This window comes from Myotis davidii, unplaced genomic scaffold (assembly GCF_000327345.1).
Source record: "Myotis davidii unplaced genomic scaffold, ASM32734v1 scaffold1494, whole genome shotgun sequence".
Classification (NCBI taxonomy): domain Eukaryota; kingdom Metazoa; phylum Chordata; class Mammalia; order Chiroptera; family Vespertilionidae; genus Myotis; species Myotis davidii.
In genome coordinates this window covers 3,964,104-3,981,581 of record NW_006286246.1, presented here as the reverse complement: position 1 = coordinate 3,981,581, position 17,478 = coordinate 3,964,104, and the positions used below count along the sequence as shown (strand labels likewise).

At 54.2% G+C, this 17,478-nt stretch overlaps 2 protein-coding genes across 2 annotated transcripts in view; one reads left to right on the top strand and one right to left on the bottom strand.

The window, feature by feature from the left end:
• Positions 1 to 14,009, top strand: part of PLG (plasminogen) — a 43,676-nt gene extending 29,667 nt beyond the window's left edge. The window contains exons 14-19 of the mRNA XM_006757697.2: positions 2,526 to 2,646; positions 4,005 to 4,079; positions 5,106 to 5,246; positions 7,222 to 7,328; positions 12,517 to 12,662; positions 13,587 to 14,009. Coding sequence (XP_006757760.1) covers positions 2,526 to 2,646; positions 4,005 to 4,079; positions 5,106 to 5,246; positions 7,222 to 7,328; positions 12,517 to 12,662; positions 13,587 to 13,748 — 752 coding nt within the window. The 3' untranslated portion in view covers positions 13,749 to 14,009. The remainder of the gene's footprint in view (positions 1 to 2,525; positions 2,647 to 4,004; positions 4,080 to 5,105; positions 5,247 to 7,221; positions 7,329 to 12,516; positions 12,663 to 13,586) is intronic.
• Positions 14,010 to 15,321: 1,312 nt separating this feature from the next.
• SLC22A3 (solute carrier family 22 (organic cation transporter), member 3) overlaps positions 15,322 to 17,478 on the bottom strand; it is a 58,998-nt gene continuing 56,841 nt past the window's right edge. Inside the window, exon 10 of the mRNA XM_006757696.2 lies at positions 15,322 to 16,469. Coding sequence (XP_006757759.1) covers positions 16,409 to 16,469 — 61 coding nt within the window. The 3' untranslated portion in view covers positions 15,322 to 16,408. The remainder of the gene's footprint in view (positions 16,470 to 17,478) is intronic.

The following is a 17,478-nucleotide window of genomic DNA, read 5'->3' as shown; positions in this document are numbered from 1 at the left end:
GCAGAGGGAGGCCAGACTGTGACTTAGGACATCCCCCGAGGGCGCCTGGACTGAGAGAGGGGGCAGGCTGGGCTGAGGGACCCCCCAATTCCAGGCACAAATTTTTGTGCACAGGGCCTCTAGTTTACTTATATTCACTTACTTTAAATTATGTATTTGTTGGTTGAATGATTTTAATAATGCATTTCAATTCCACCACCACGTTCAGTTCAGATAAGTTTCGATTCTGTTCTGAATGGAGAACCGGAGAGCGGTGCTCTCTGTAGCTACCCTTTCTTAGCGCATCTGTGAGGCCTGCTCTGTCCGAGGCTCAGTGGAGGGACTAAGCTCAGTGCCAGAGTAGCATGTCATTATGTTGCGTGTTTCCTGTTTTAAAGGGTTTTTCTATGGGATGCACAGCACAGGCCGCGACAAAGGGAAAGTTATTTGGAAAATTCAGGCTCCAGGTTCGAGAGAGGGTAGAGTCTCTGGTGGGACGGAAAGAAACCCCCCGAGTGTCGTCATGAACAATGACTTACGCTCATGTTGCTGAGGATCTGAAGGGCGCCAGGCAACAGGAGAGCATTTGTTGATCCTGAACTGTCCTGGGCACGAGCAGGTGCCACCAAGGATGGACACTGACCTTTCCTCCTGGACCCTGTGCCCAGCGGAGGGGAGCAGGTGGGAGGGAAGTGGTGCAGGCAGTGATGTGTTATCTCTGGGCCCTTGGTGAGTCTGGGAGGCTTCTGGGAGGGCGGTCCAGAGCCTGGCTGGGAGAGGTAATAGTTCAGGTTAGGGCAGATTATCCTTGCTACTTACAATCACGTACACACATCTCTCTATATAAAAGCCTAATATGCTAAGTGTCCGACCAATCGGTCGACCATTCAGTCAGCTGCTTGACCAGTCGCTATGACACACACTGACCACCAGGGGGCAGATGCTCAGACTGGTAGGTGAGCTTGCTGCTGGAGTCCGGCTGATTGGGACTGGGTGAGACAGGCCAGACATGCCCTGGAGCCCTCCCATGGTCCCTCCCCGGCCGGCCAACCTCCCTGGTTGGCTGGCTCCTATTGGCTCCAATGGGGACTGGGCAAGACAGGCCAGACATGCCCTGGAGCCAACCTCCTGCAGTTCTGCCCCGGCCTCTAAAATATTTCTTCTAATTAATTTCCTTTCAATGTGCACAAATTTGTGCACCAGGCCTCTAGTATGTACATATGTGCACACAGAGACTCCCATTCAAAAATACCCTATTACCAAGTTTTACATATAGCCCTGATGTGAAATTTATACACAATTCACCACATTCACTTTTTTTTTTTTACAACAGCTATTTCTCTTGAGTTAATGGTTGCACACAACATTTTGTTTTCTTACTAGGATTATAGAAGTCTTCATATATGCACACGTTTGCTTTATTTATCAGAAAGTGTGCTTTTAGGTTAGTTTACTGAAAAATATATGGATATGTGTTTTTACAAATTTTGATTATTTGAATAATGTACTGAACAAGATCATTATGGAAAGATTTGGTGTTCATTTAATAAATGTAGAGCTTAAAAATATACCCTATTGCCTTTCAGCAGGGATGGCACTATGGTTTTCAGAGAGCTGTCCATGGTTCGGTGGAGATGGTAGTGGTGACAGTGATATGTGGCTAAAGTTATAGGTCAGATTAACAAGGTGTGTCGGTCAAGGTCATCTAGGCCAGTGGTCGGCAAACTATGGCTCACGAGCGAGCCACATGCGGCTCTTTGGCCCCTTGAGTGTGGCTCTTCCACAAAATACCAACTTCTGCGCATGGGCCACGAAGTTCAATGCCACTGTACGTGCGCGCCCACACGTGGTATTTTGTGGAAGAGCCACATGTGGAAGAGCCACACTCAAGGGGCCAAAGAGCCGCATGTGGCTCGCGAGCCGTGGTTTGCCGACCACGGGTCTAGGAGAAGCCGTCATCCTCATGCCTAACTACACCAATTTACTTCATCGCTTCCCCCTGATAATAGAAAGTGCTTACATCTTCTTGAATGGAGAAGGTTCTGTGTTGCCTTCTACTACTTTTCAAACTTAGAGAAAGATATTCCAAAACATGCTTATTGGGTGTGTTTTTTTGTTTGCTTGTTTATTTTACTTTTGAAATTGTTTAAGAGCTTTCTTTACTTTTCTCTTTCTTTCTTTTTTATATTGAGTTTATTGGGGTGACACTGGTTCACAAAACCATACAGGTTTCCAGTGAACAACTCAAAATATCGTCTGCACATTGCACCCCCTTCCCTGGCCATCACCACCCTGCTGTCTGTGTCTACGTGTAATGTATATACTTGTTGATTCATCCCTTCACCTTCTTCCATCCAGTCCCCAAGCCCCTCCCCTCTGACAGCTGTCGGTCTGTTCCACGCGTCCAGGCCTCTTGCTAATAGTCTGGGCTTTGAAGTGTCAAACACTCAGTGCTCTGATGCCTCACGCGCCACTCACTCACCGTGAGCTGTGTGACAGCACGGTCACCTCTCACTTCAGATGCGACTCTCTTTCCTGTGCCGCAGCGTCCTCATCCTTTGACTGTGGAAAGCCCAAGGTGGAGCCGAAGAAGTGCCCCGGAAGGGTCGTAGGTGGGTGCGTGGCCAACCCACACTCCTGGCCGTGGCAGGTCAGCCTTCGAACAAGGTAACGGCACTTCTAGAAACGATGCGTCCATCCTTCTGTGTGAGCCCGCAAACCCGTCTCCATCCGCACTCAGCCCCAGCTCAGGCTCGGTGCCGGCCTCTGCATTCTCCTCAGGAGGAAGGGAAGCTAGGACATAAAGGATTTGCTTTTTCTAGGGTCTCTGTTTTGAAAATAGCCAGAACTGGGGTCTTTTCCTTGATCCGGGCAGCTACCATTAAGGTGTGTAGAGGCCACAATTCCCAAGAGCCAGTATTGCCGGGAAAGTGTTGAAGGTTCCTTGTAAGATGAAGAGCAAAAGCTAACTAGAGGCATGTGACAGCTGGCGGGGCACCAAGACCCAATTCCCTGTGGTCCATCACAGACGCAGATTTCAGTGACTTCATTCCGAGGGGCTCACCCGCCGCGCACACACCTCCTTTCGCGTGGGGTAGCTCCCGCTCCCCACAAGCGAGCTGTGACCAGCTCTGACCCCACAGAACCCTGGGCAGTCTGGGTCATCGCTCCAGTGGCCTCTGCCTTCAGTGAGCTCAGGCCGCCTCGTGACTGTGGAAAGCGCACAGGTGACACGGCTGCTTCCCGTCTCCTTTCTGCGCCCCAGCACCTGAGCTCAGGTGCGGGCGGGCCTCCCCCGCGAGCCCTCTGCCCCGGGCTCGCCAGGTGCCGCCGCTCAGCGCGAGTCCATGTTTCACGGTGTTGCAGGGCGTTTCTGTCCTGGGCCCCCTCACTTAGTAACCGCGCTCTGCACAGCCTCCGCCCGGCATGCTTCACGTCTGTCTTCCCACTCTGCGCTGTCTCCTCCTGACATCAGCGGGCCGTCCCCGCCCTGGCTGTGCGCTCCCTTCCTTCCGCGCTCTTTCCATGAGCTACCACGTGCCTAGAAGTCCTGGGATGTAAACGGTTAGGAGCCATCTCCCCCTAGAGAGGGAATTCTCTCGGGTAAAATCAGCAAGTCCCGGAGCCAGGCTACTCAGAGTCACCTCGGGGCTGCCTGAGAAGGACTCGCCAGGTCTTGCCTGGATCTTGCCAAAAGGAAAGGAAAGAAAGGAAAGGGGTGGTTTTGCCAGGTCCCCTCTGTTCAAGTCCAGGGCTGCCCAGTCAGAGCCAAGGGCTCGGGCTTCATGTTGGAGCCCCGCGGGTTTGCTCATCTGGGGACAGCTGTCCCCGAGCCTCCCCAGCCACCGTAAAGAGTGCTGCCTGCTGTGGATGGAACCTTCTGGAACTCAGCCCCTACCGTCCTGATGGCGGGCCGGTGGCCTTTCCTTTGGGAACATCACATTAACAGAAGTAACTGAGCACTGCTTTCGGCTTCCTGTGGACAGAGCATGAGATCTGAACTAAACCCTCGCCTGTCCCCCCAGATTCGGGATGCACTTCTGCGGAGGCACGCTGCTGTCCCCGGACTGGGTGCTGACTGCCGCCCACTGCCTGGAGAGGTAGGTGCGGGGACGGCTGGCGCCAGGACTCGGCTGGCAGACTTCCCGCCTGTGTCCTTCCCTGTCCCCTCCCACCCTTCCTCCGATGGCCCTGACAGCTCTGCCTCAGGCTCTCCACACCCATCGGATGGGCGAGGACGGGAGAGTTTCCAGGGGGAAACGAAGGAGAAAGACCAGCTCAGGGGGGTAGGCAGGAGAGAGCCATGCATGACCACTGACATGGGGCCTGCCCTTGTGCTGACTCTAGTGTTGGTCCCATCTACCAGGAGCATCGCTGAGAACATTCCTTAACAGCGAGGCTCAGTCAATGGTGACCTTTCTTTTTTTAAAAAAAAACTTTTTAAAATTGATTTCAGAGAGGAAGGGAGAGGGAGAGAGAGATAGAAACATCAATGATGAGAGAGAATCATTGATTGGCTGCCTCCTGTACGCCCCCTACTGGGGATTAAGCCTGCAACCAGGGTAGGTGCCCTTGACTGGAATCAAACCTGAGACCCTTGAGTCCACAGGTCGACGCTCTATCCACTGAGCCAAACCAGCCGGGGCCTTTCTTTCTTTTTATTTGTTACTAGAGGCCCAATGCACAAAATCCATGCAAGGGGCTCAGGGGCTTGGCCCTTGCAGCTCTGGCTTCGTCCAGAAGGTTGTCCAGAAGGTCACTCGGCTGTCCAGTCTAATTAGCATATTATGCTTTTATTATTATAGATTATTTCTTTTGTTAATCCTCACCTGTGGATTTTTTCCATTGATTTTTAGAGAGAGTGGAAGGGAGGGGGAGAGACACAGAGAGAGAGAAACATTGATGTGAGAAAGACACATTGGTTGCCTCCCGCACGCACTCCGACCAGGGCTGGGGATCGAGCCTGTAACTGAGGTATGTGCCCTTGACTGGAATGGAACCCCCACAGGCTGATGCTCAGAGGAAACTGGGGAGCCGAGTGTCTGGGGGACGTGCTGTCTGGCTCAGAAGGGCACCCGGTGAAGAGGCTGCCCACCCTTCGCTGCTCACTGCACCGCCTTTTCCAGGTCCTCACGGCCTTCGTCGTACAAGGTCATCCTGGGAGCGCACCGTGAGAAGAACCTGGAGGCGGACGTGCAGGAGAGGGACGTGTCCAAGCTGGTGCTGGAGCCCACGCGGGCCGACATAGCGCTGCTGAAGCTGAGCAGGTGCCCGCCTCACGCGCGTGTCCGGGAGGCGTGGGCATTGCCACTACTGCCCGGTTTCCTGGCGGATGGGTGGTGGGGGGAGCTGCAGGGCCACGAAAGGCACAGGCCTTCAGGGAAGAACATTGACCTTCAAGTGAGACCTGGGCTCGACCCCATTCTGCTCCGTCCTGGCTGTGGTCTTGGCAAAGGCGCCAGGACTGTTTCCTCGGTGAAAAAGAGTTGAAACACGAGGTGCAGGTGACCCCTAAACTCTCACTGGAGGGTCGCGGTCAGCCAACAGACATCCAGAGAATTCCTCCAGTGTCTGGCTGGCCGCCTCCTCTCAGCACGGCCAGGTGTGTGGGGGACTCAGAGGAGACTGATATCCCAGAACGTTAAGAACCCGGACAGGACCTCTCACACCCCGCACGGACGCAAGGCCTCCTCCCGAGCGCATTTGGCGTTTCCTGCGGAAACGGTGCAGGGATCAGGCCTGGACACTGGCAGCTGCCCATGCCGCTGCGTGAGCAGGACTTGGAAGCAGGTCTCAGGGAGGCAGCTGAGGCGGCAGACGGCGCTTTTGAGAACAGACACGATCAGGACAGTCACCAAGGCCCTCACACGTCAGCATGGGACGGGCTCCCGGGACAGGGGGACCCGCCAACAGTGAGGACAGGCCAGGCCACACAAGGCTGGCGCCCGCGTCTGAATGCCGTCTACTGGTCTAGGCAGGAACCTCTGGGTGTTCGGGGCAGTGCCCTGTGGCCTGACCCTCGGGGGCACGTGGACGCTCCAGATAGGGAGAAAAGCGCTGCTGGCTCAGCCTGAACAGGACCCCATCCCCTCCTTTCCCAGGGTCCTTCGAGGGCACCCAGAGGGCACCCGGCTCGAATTTGGGGTTCTGGGGGTGTTCTCTGCAGATTGGACTGTTTGAGCTTCAGACACATCCACTCCATGCCCTCAACTCCAAGTGTCGAAGGCAGCGGTTCTCAACCTTCTGGCCCTTTAAATACAGTTCCTCATGTTGTGACCCAACCATAGAATTATTTTCGTTGCTACTTCATAACTGTCATGTTGCTACTGTTATGAATCGTCATGTAAATATCTGATATGCAGGATGGTCTTAGGCGACCCCTGAGGAAGGGTCGTTCCACCGCCAAAGCGGTGACGACCCACAGGTTGAGAACCGCTGGTCTAAGGCATAGAAGGGAACCTCTAGAGTGACATCTGCGTCACCCCATGTGAGAGGCTGGGTCTATGCTGGTGACCCCAGGAGGGAGTGTCTGCTTCCAAGTTGGCGGCCATGGGGATTCTTAATCGGATTCGGGCGTCTCTCATCTCCCTTCTGTTTTCCTCATGAACAGAATGGAATCCAGCCTGGACGTGGGGGTTCTGGTGGTGAAGATGCCCTGGAACCCTACGACCTGTGAAGGCTCTTGCTTATGCGAGTGTTTCCGGTCCTCCTTCACTTGGTGCCTAGTTATTTGTCTTCCCACCATCATGGTGTGGAGACTCATAGAGGAAACAGAGGACCCAAAAGGTGGGCGACTCGCTCACGGTCACATGATGCACTTGCTCTAATGGACGCCGTGTGTTAGCACCTCAGTGGGATGTGCACCTGCTGCCGGGAGCCTGTGAAGTGGATATAGAAGCAGGTCCTTGGTCCAGGGTGTAGTGCACAGAATGGGCATGAGAGGGGTCTTTGTCATCCCCACTTCCACCGCTGGGAACTCACCAATGAAGTGTCACTACGGATTCTTGTCCGTAACGGGTGCCTTTGTAACAGAATGTTCTGTTTGTTCCACCCATAAGCTCTTATAGGCAAAGGTGAGGGTGGAAGCTGTTCTCCAGGCTGGTCTGTGCCAGGGCATCAAGGAGATGCCAGCTCAGAGGGTCTGGGGCTTCGGGCAGGTGGCGTCTGGTTGTGGGTGACCACCGGTGAGCAGCAGGAGTCTCAGGCAGGGCAGTCCAATGTCACGTCTGTGCTTCCTTCCAGCCCTGCCATCATCACCGACAAGGTGATCCCAGCGTGCCTGCCATCGGCCAACTACGTGGTCGCTGACCGGACGGTCTGTTACATCACTGGCTGGGGAGAAACCCAAGGTGAGCTCAATTCCGTGACTTGCGTAATGAACTCCTTTCGGCCTACAGCCTCCATGAGAAAAGGAGCATTTGCACAAACTCCTATCAGTTGGCGAGGTCCACCGCCTCCTGACTTAGTCTGGGCCCTGCCCACATCTCCATTCTCAGCATCCAGGGCCATGGCCAGGGAGCGGGAGAGTTTCTCTGAGTCTCTGTCTTAGCCCATAAATTCAACATTGATACTGCGTCCCAGGTAAGCAGGGCCTTGATACAAGCCTATGACTGCAGGGTGTGAGGGTATTTCTCATGTGAAGTTAGCCACCCTGAGTTCCCTAGCAGGTGCAAAACAACTAAAATCATAGTTCAACTAGAGGCCCGATGCAGGAAAATTCATGCACTGGAGGCGGAGGGGGAAGGGTCCCTCAGCCCGGCCAGTCCCCTCTCACAGTCCAGGAGCCCTCAGGGGCAGGAGGTGACCCGGTGATCAGGGGAAGGTGAAGCCCCCATCACGCCTCTGCTGCTGCCACTGCCAGCAGCGCAAACCTCGGCTGGACCTGGTTACCTGTGCTTTGGGTGGCCCTGGGTGGCTGGGCAGCTGGCATCCGAGGCTTGCCTGTGCCTCGGACGTCAGCTGGGCAGCTGATATCTGAGGTTTGTCTGCGCCTTGGGCTGGCCCTGGGTGTCTGGGGCCTGAGGGCGGATCCAGCCACACCGCACGCTTGCCACCCCGCCAACCCCTGGCAGGGTTGAAAGGACTGGGGACTCTAGCAGGGCTGAGGGGACTAGGCACCACCATCTTTGTGATGGTGTGATGGTCAATTTGCATATTCCCTCTTTATTAGATAGGATTAGTCTCCCCAAATACCCGACATGTCTGGTGTATGTGTGGGGAGACAATGGGAGTGGGGCAGACTGACAGCTGGGTGGGGGTGGGGCAGACATACAGCTTGGGGAAAGTAGAAAGGCTCCCGTTTTAGTAGGGACTTGCTATTGGCTTACAGGGTGAGGGTGAGAAAGGAAACGTTTGTGCAGGTCCTGTTCTGGCCTAGGGGACTCTGTCCTCACTCTGCAGTGTGCCCCAATAATAATGACACCCCTGACTTGGGCCTAGGAACATGTGAGAGCATCCGAGGTCTCTGCCTCACTTTCTCAGAAGCGGTGGTGAGTCAGGAGTCCTGGAAACTGTCCTGGCTCTGCCCTCGCTGGCAAGCTGGACAGTCCCCTTACCTCTGGTCCACTTGGCGTCTCACCCTCATCTGCAAGATGAGTTGCCAAACAGTGCTGTCCATGTTAGCTTTTTGCATGAGCTCTTGCTTGAAGAAAGGTTTTGTGGCTTTAAAACAGGTTGAAAACGCCTGGTCCAGATCCTTTCAAACTTGCCTTCCTATTTCTGCACTTTCCCTGCTGTCTGAGACCTGCCTCCGGGGTGTCCCATGGCGCCCCTGTCTGCTTTCAGAGGCGGCGGACATTGAGGAGTAAAGGGAAACTTGCAAAGGAAGCGTCATGGGTGTGCCACACTGGTTCAGTCTTTGGTTTTAAAAAATTTAAAGGTCACAAATCCTGTGCGTCCGGCATGTCCATTCTGATTTTGCAAAGGAAGGATCCCAGGCTGAGAAGGCACAGGAGTTGTGGGTGGCTGAGGAGGCAGACAGACCCAAGGCAGGACCCTGATTCCCACTGGTCAGCTGCTGGGACTCAGAAAAGCCACAGACTCTTTTTGGACTTGTTTCCTCGGCTGGAAAATGGGCTTCAGGGAGAGTGTGGGGGAAGCGATGAGAGGAGCGGATAAGGCACCCAGAGCTGAGTCACGTTAATGACGGGGAGTGCAGTGTTCCCATGTGACTCTCTAGCAAGTGGCGAAAATCCAATGCAAACTGCATTATCCGAAAAAGGGACTTCTTAGTGAGCCGCAAGCCTGCTGGCTGATGAAAGCATAGACTCAAGATCGTATAGATCCGGATGTGAGTTCTGTCCCATCTACCTCCACGCGACATCAGGAAGTTATTTAATCTCTCTGAGCCTCGGTTTCCTCATCTGTACCACCTTATAGAGTCACTGTGAGCATTAATATGCTGCATATGGAATTCCCAGTTATTTGGAGATGGTGTCCCAGCAGATCCTATGCTTAGGCAACCACCATGACCATCATCACCATGACCATCATCACCCCCCAACATCACCATCACCACGCTCCAACCCACCCCATCATCACCATCATCACATCATCACCCCCATAATCACCACCATCACCACTGCAACCATCATCAACATCACTATCATCATCCTCATCATCACCATTATCATCAAGCTCCAATCCTCCCCATCATCACCATAATCATCACCATCATCACCCCTATCAACATCATTACCACCATTACCATTATCAAGTTCCAACCTTCCCTCCCCATCATCACCACCATCATCACCACAACCATTTATACCATCACCATCATCACCATAATCATCACCATAATCACCACCATCCCCACCACAACAATCATCACCATCACTATCATCACCCCCCATCATCACCATAATCATCACCCACCAACATCACCGCCACCACCATGACCATCATCACCACCACCACCATCATCAATATCATCATCATCACCATTATCATCAAGCTCCAATCCTCCCCATCATCACCATAATCATCACCATCACCACCACCATGACCATCACCACCACCTTCATTACCATCATCAAGCTCCAACCCTCCTCATCATCACCTTCATCATCATAATCACCACCATCACAATAACCATCAAGGAGCCTGTGTGTAGCTGAGCCCTGATGGAACCGGCCTGCCTGACCCGCAGGCCCATTCGCTGTTCCTGTCCCCCCACCGCCCACACTCTTCCGCACACCCTCCTGCCCTGGGCGCCCGTCTCTCGGGCCTCACTCACATGTCTGCTGGGAAGTGACTCTCATAGACTCGCTGCACCAGGAGGAGTCACAAAACTTGAGCCAGGGTGTTGACCGTTTTCCTACATGTCAGCAGTGACCTCCGATCAACCTGTGTTGCCTCGGCCTCTCGGTGTGGGGTCAGAATTCTCCCCTCTCCCGGCAGCCCTCAGATGTTCCCTGGCTTCGCTGCTCCAAAGCAAAGTAGACCCGTGTTCAGGCCGAGGGGCCGTTCCTGCCAGCCCCGCATCAGCCATCCCAGAGGCCCTCAGGGACCCTGCTTCCCCTCGCCTGGCCCCAGCAGGGCCTCTGCTCCCAAAGTCACTTCCAGCCCCAGAGATGCAATTCCCCCTGTGGCCACGGGATGGCAGCGCGTCCGCACAGACCACATCCCCCTACACAGTGGGTGTGGCACCAGCCCGGGCAGGTCTGTCCCGCTTGGAAAGCAGGTGCAGGAGCAGGACACTCAGTGACCTGGTTCCACACCTCGACTCCAACGGTGCTGCCCAGCGCTGCGGGCCAGGCCTTCCTCTCCGGCCCCTCCACAGGGCTGTCCTCCCTGCTTCCACTCCAGACCAGCGTGTGCTCGCTGACCCCGAGGCAATTTTCCCAGTTACTCAAGGTCTTTGCAGATGAGAGCACCTCATCTCTTGGCCGCTCCGCGCTCGCAAAGCAAAGATTTTTGCAAAACTAGTGAAAACTGGGCTTGCAACATCGGAAATCTGGGGGATTTGTGAGGCGTCCCTGGGCGTGTCCGTTTGGAAAGAAACACTTTTTCTCTGGCGCGGTTGCCAGGGCTCTATTTCAATTTTCCAAAGTAAAAAAAAAAGGCAGTTTTTCACCAGAAAAGAATGCAGTGAGTACAACAAGCATACAGGAGAACGTTTACTCTCCCTCATTGTAAAAGAAATGTACATTAGGAAATGAATTAGGATCATTTCCACCTATTCTTTCACCAAATCTTTTTAAAATGTTAAATACCCACGAGGGTGTGGGGGAGTGACCTTTTTCTAGTGACATTTTACACTGTCATGTCCTTTGAAAAATAATTTGGCAATGTTTTGGAAGCCATAAATATGTCTACAAGATTCCTGGGAACTCAGACTTAAAAATATTAAGGACTATGAACAAACCGCATGAACAAACATGTAGAACATGGAAGGAACGTTGGCCAGGAAGCATGGTAGTCGGGAATTTGGGCAACAACGTCACAAAACCAGGTTCAAATCCCGGCTTCACTAGCTCCTTGCCGGGAAATCTGGGGCAAAATCCACTCTCGATAAACCTCAGTTCCCTTCACGGCACAACGGGACTGACCAGCATGCCCCTCCCGGGGGACTATGGGAAGGTTCAAGGGCATCCATCACAGCCCGAGGTTGGGCCTGGAAAGGTTAATTCTTAGTGAATGACAGCTACTCTTCTCTTTGGAAATGCTGTGGTAAAACACATGTAACAAAATCTACTATCTTAACATATCCAGCGCGATTTAGTGGCATTTAGCACATGTACAATGTTGTGCAACCGGCACCACCATTTCCAGAAAACTTTCCTCACCCTGAAAAGGAACTCCATACCCATTAAGCAGTCACTTCCCATGAAAATAACAGTTATGAAGATTGCAACATTGTAACCAAGTCCGTATTATATAATGCGGGAAAAAATGAGGTATAAAACTGCGATATCAGTAGCAAAAGAAGCACATAAAAAAGCCTGAAAGGGAATAGACAAAAATAGCAGCAGCTGTGATGTGTTTCTCAATCTCTCTTTACAAAATTCAAAATCATTTCTTTATCGTGAAAAAGGGAGAGAGAATAGAAACCAAAGACGACAAGGCAGCCCCCCCGCCCCATACAGGATGAGGGTAATAATCATCCAAGCATCCTCCCTTTTAAAAATCTTGCCCTTTTGCTGTTCATCCCAGCAACAAGACTGCTGTTTGCAAGAAATACAAGTCAGATCAGGTCACTCTAAGAAGCCCGCTGAATAGTATAATAGTTGCTAGATTGTTCCCTAGTGTGGTAGAGAGGTAATAAATTGTGTAATTGGACTGCGGTAACACTAAGAAGAGAGGGCTTGGCTAATGCCATTTTCGCCCCGCCCCCCCTGAAACCCAGAAGCCAGAGCACGCAACCCAGGCCCTGGGACCGGGAATGCTTACTTCATGTTCACACGCCCAAGAGTCAAACAGACACAGGAGCCAGGGGGTCAGGAGCTGACTCGTACCTCCCATCGCCGCCCGGTGGTTCTGGAACTTTCCTTGTGAGCACGTGCGGGATGCAGTAACCGGTCTCCATCTGAACAGGCACCTTCGGCGCCGGCCTCCTCAAGGAGGCGCAGCTGCCCGTGATCGAGAACAAGGTGTGCAACCGCTACGAGTACCTGAACGGCAGGGTCAAGTCCACGGAGCTCTGCGCCGGGCTCTTGGCCGGGGGCGCCGACAGCTGCCAGGTAAGAGGCCAGAGTGGTCACGCCCTCGGTGGCCTGTCTTGGCTCCTTAGACCCTGTGGCCCCAAAGCTGCAACGTTGGGGAGGACCTGCCCCCCACAGGCCGCGTGTGGGGTCTGAAGGTTGCCCAGCAGCCCTGCAGGCTTGGCCCCGATGTGGAGTCAGATCACCTAGGGCAGCGGTTCTCAACCTGTGGGTCGTGACCCCTTTGGGGGTCCAACGGCCCTTTCACAGGGGTCGCCTAAGACCATCAGAAAACACATATAATTACATATTGTTTTTGTGATGAATCACTATGCTTTAATTATGTTCCATTTGTAACAATGAAAATACATCCTGCATATCAGATATTTACATGACGACTCATAACAGTAGCAACATTAACGTTATGATGTAGCAACGAAAATAATTTTATGGTTGGGGGTCACCACAACGAGGACCTGTATTAAAGGGTCGCGGCATTAGGAAGGTTGAGAACCATTGAACTAGGGTGACTGACCGTGGGGACCTGAGCTCCAGCCGGGTGTAGGGAGTGTGAGGGACCAGCACTGCCACAGCTCACACACCTTCTGGGATCCCATGGGCGGGACTCGGGGTCGCCGTCCAGGCAGGAGACCGGGAGAGGGACAGCGGCCCCAGCTTCTCCTCGGCGGCTCCTAGGGTGACTCTGCACAAGAGAACCCCGAGGCAGGAGGGAGGCAGGAGGGAGGAGGACAGCCATCTGCTCCCCAGCAGACGGCACTCGGTGGGGTCTGTTGAACAGACTGCCAGGCACAGCGATGCCCACACAGTAGGTTAGGGCCTGCCTCTCTGGCTGCCAAGGGGTGTTGAGATACTGGGAAAACTCCCACTTGGGAAAAGGAGGGTGACCCCCAAAATACAAGGCTGCGGTGGGTCCTCACCGGGCTCCTCCCTCCCTCTGTGCAGGGCGACAGCGGGGGGCCGCTGGTCTGCTTCGAGAAGGACAAGTACATTTTACAAGGAGTGACTTCTTGGGGTCTCGGCTGTGCTCGCCCCAACAAGCCTGGCGTCTATGTCCGCGTCTCAAGATTTGTCAGGTGGATCGAGGAGACCATGAGAAACAGTTAGTGGCTGGGAGGCGGGGGCGCGTGGCAGATGCAGGCGCCGGGACGTGGTAGGGGACCCGGCAGCCGGGAAGGCGCTGACGGTGATCACACGGAGACGCCGCGCTCAGCGCCCCACCGCCACCTCGGCTCGCTTCAGCGTCGCTGCGGAGAAGCTGGACTCTAACAACATCGCGGTGGCATTTGCTGAAAATAAACTCGGCACTTACTTGGACTTGGTTTTTTGGGTTTTCACTGTCTTCACGTTCTTTGTTCATCCCACCAATTTTATTTTATTTTATTTTTTTAAATATTTGTATTGATTTTAGAGAGGAAGGGAGAGGGATAGACAGAGAGAAACATCAATGATGAGAATCATTGATTGGCTGCCTCCTGCACGACCCCTACTAGGGATCGAGCCTGCAACCCAGGCATGTGCCCTTGGCCGGAATTGAACCTGGGACCCTTCAGTCCACAGGCCGACGCTCTATCCACTGAGCCAAACCGGCTAGGTCCATCCCACCAATTTAATAGCATGACACTAACAGACAAGTGACCTCGCTCCCTCCCGTAAGGAAGAGTTCCATGTAGGACGGGAACCTGTGGGATCCTAGAGAAGTCCTCCTCAGTCACCCGATTTTACCTTGCCGGCGAAAGACAGCTTGGCGCGCGTCTGCCACGTCTTTCTTTCTGGCCTGGAGGTGCCCGTTTTCGAGCTCTGTCCTTGGCGGTGAACTCTGCTACGAGAGGCCGACCGGGGGCCAGCTCTGGGCGCCGTGGGTAGAGGTGTGTGTCGTGAAGTTAACGGGCAGCGGAAGGAAACACAGACCAGTGAGGAGTCTGCCTGTCCTTCTGGGTCAGCTGTGAGTTAGGGAGGTGCCCAGGCCCGTGCCAGGAACAACAAGCATGTATGGAGGCGGCTCACTGGTTTCCATCACTGCCTGGCTCCCCGGTGGGTGCACACGCGGTCACAGGGGAATAGTTTCAGGGGCCTCAGCTTAAAGGGAAGAGAAGGGGCAGCCCTGGCCGTGTGGCTCCGTTTGGCTGGAGCATCATCCCATACACGGAAAGGCTGTGGGTTCGATTCCCAGTCAGGGCACATTCCTAGGTTTCAGGTTCAATTCCTGGTCAGGGCATGTGCAGAAGGCAACCAATCCATGTTCGTTCTCTCTCTCTCTCTCTCTCTCCCCCTTTTCCTCCCTCTAAAATCAATAAGCATATCCTCAGGTGAGGACCAAAATAAATAAATAAATGAAAGAAAACAAAACAAAAGGAAGTGAAAGGCAAACATTGGTTTTTCTTGACAATTTAAGATATTTTATTGTTATCAGAACCAAAGTATCAACTCGAAGCACAATTCAAAGGTGACGGTACCCATGAGCCACAGCCACCCCACGGCAGGGAAATGCGAGAAGGCAGGCGAAGGGGTGAGAGCGCTGGCGTCCCGGGAGATGGACATTCCAGCCGCTCTGAGGGGCTCTCGGGCTCAGGGAGCTTCTGGTGCGATCAGCACACCCTCACACACCCGCACACACCGTGCACACACCCGCACACACCTGCACACACCCGCACACACCCGCACACTTTCCTCCCACACTGTGCACACACCGTGCACACACCGCGCACACACCGTGCACACACCGTGCACACAACGCGTACACCACGCACTCCGCCCGGTGCACAGAGGCGCCGTCTTCCCTTCCCTCTGGTGCCACGCGCCTGCCCACACAGATAACTTGTCAAAAAGTCCCGCAGAAAGGCAGACGCCGGCTCTGAAAACGCACCAGATGCGCATGTAAAGCAGGTCAGGAAAAGCTGGCAGGTTTGTAGTCAACTCGTTTGAAAAGTCCCAGTAACAAAAGAGAAAGATCCAATCCCTGTCAGTAGCTCTAAAGTGCTCATCCGTCCTTGTAAATTCTTCTGAGCACGGAGATCACTGACTGTTCCTTTCCGTTAAAATGTGAGCTACTTCCCAAAACAAGTGCAACATGTCCAGACAGAACGAGAACTGTCCACGTGTCTCACTCCTGACCGTGGGCGCCGCCGCAGACCTGAACTCACAGATATAAGATGAATAGCCCTTGTGGTTCCAACCTTACGACCCAGGACACCCTAACCCACGGGTCTGGTTCAGTCACGGACACAGGGCTCCAGTGTCGAGTCATCGCAGGACCAGCCAGATGTCATAGGAAAGAGCCGGGTCCCCAGGCCTCACAGATTCGTGCTGATCTGTGGGGCGAGGCCCAAGCAACCCCAGCGGGGCTCGCAGATCCAGGCGAGGAGAGAAAGCGCAGGCTCCGTCCGGATGTCCCGTGTCTTCACTGCAGACTCCCCGGATCGTCATCCTCCCAGGAACCCTTAGGACACACGTTCCTGAGCCTCGGTTCCTGATGTCCCGAGTTCTGTCCACGTTCCCCAGGCCCTGGTTGCTCACCCCGTTCCCGATGGAGTCGCTGTGAGCACTGGCAGGGCTTCTTGTCCCTGTCACCCACGGGTGGGAGACGTGTCCAGCATCAGGACAAACCTCCAACATCTCGGAACGATGCTCGGGATCATGTGCACATCTTTGTAAAGAGTTAAAAGCAGGTGGGCGCCCCGGTGCAACGGGCTGACACGGGCACCGGTGTCTGCGGGGCACGTCGCTCCGGCCTCGGCCTGCGCCGCTCCGTGGTCCCGGCAGGCGCCTCACAGGGGAGCACTGCGAGCTGGGGCCTTCTGCTTCCTGCCACACTTGTAGGAGGGCGGGCTGACAAACAAAGGAGAGAAGAGAGAAGCCTTACCAAAGGCTGAACAGCTAGCAGCAGGAAGCCTGCTGGGACTCACTCAGCATCCTGGCTGGTTTCATTCACACACACACACACACACACACACACACACAGCTTCTCCTGTACACCCCTCTCAGAGCAATGGCGGCCCCTCTGCAGGCCCCATCCGCCCGCTTCCAGACCCTCGCCTGGCACGTGTGTCCTTCATGCATGTCCACGAGTGACGCGTGGTTTGGGAAGGAGCTGATATGTGAGCAAAAGAGCAACATGAATGGCCTGAGGCTTCCCTCCTGTTCGAAGGGAAACACCATCAGGTTTCAGTGAGTCGGTGCAAAGCGGCTGTTTTCCAGAGTAAACAGCTGTGGAGCAGTGACAGCGCCTCCCTTACAAAACTGCAAGCCACACTTTGACGACATTTTTTTCAAGGGGAGAGACAGACATCCTATCTAATAAAGGGGAATATGCTAATTGACCCTCACACCATCGCAGAGTGGGGAGCACCCCCAGCCAATAAGGAGGGAATATGCTAATTGACTGCCCTGCCCTCAAAGATGGCGGCACCCACAGCCAATAAGGAGGGAATATGCTAATTGACTGCCCCACCCTCAAAGGTGGTGGTGCCCAGTCCCCTCAGCCCCGCTGAGGCGGCAGGCGCAGCAAGGCTGGGCCCACCCCCAGGGGGGCCTGGCTGCTCCGCACACCTGCCACCAGAGTCCCCCAGTCCTCTCAGGTAACCAGGGCTCAGGTAACCGGGGCTGGCTGAGGTTTGCGCTGCTGGCAGTGGCAGCAGCAGAGATGTGATGGGGACATTGCCTTCCCTTGATCACTGGGTCGCCTCCCACCCCTAAGGGCCCCTGGACTGTGAGAGGGGGTAGGCCGGGCTGAGGTACCCCTCCTCCAGTGCATGAATTTTCATGCACTGGGCCTTTAGTTATCAAATAATCAACAACAACTATTCCAAATGTCTTGTATCTATGCTATAATTACAGC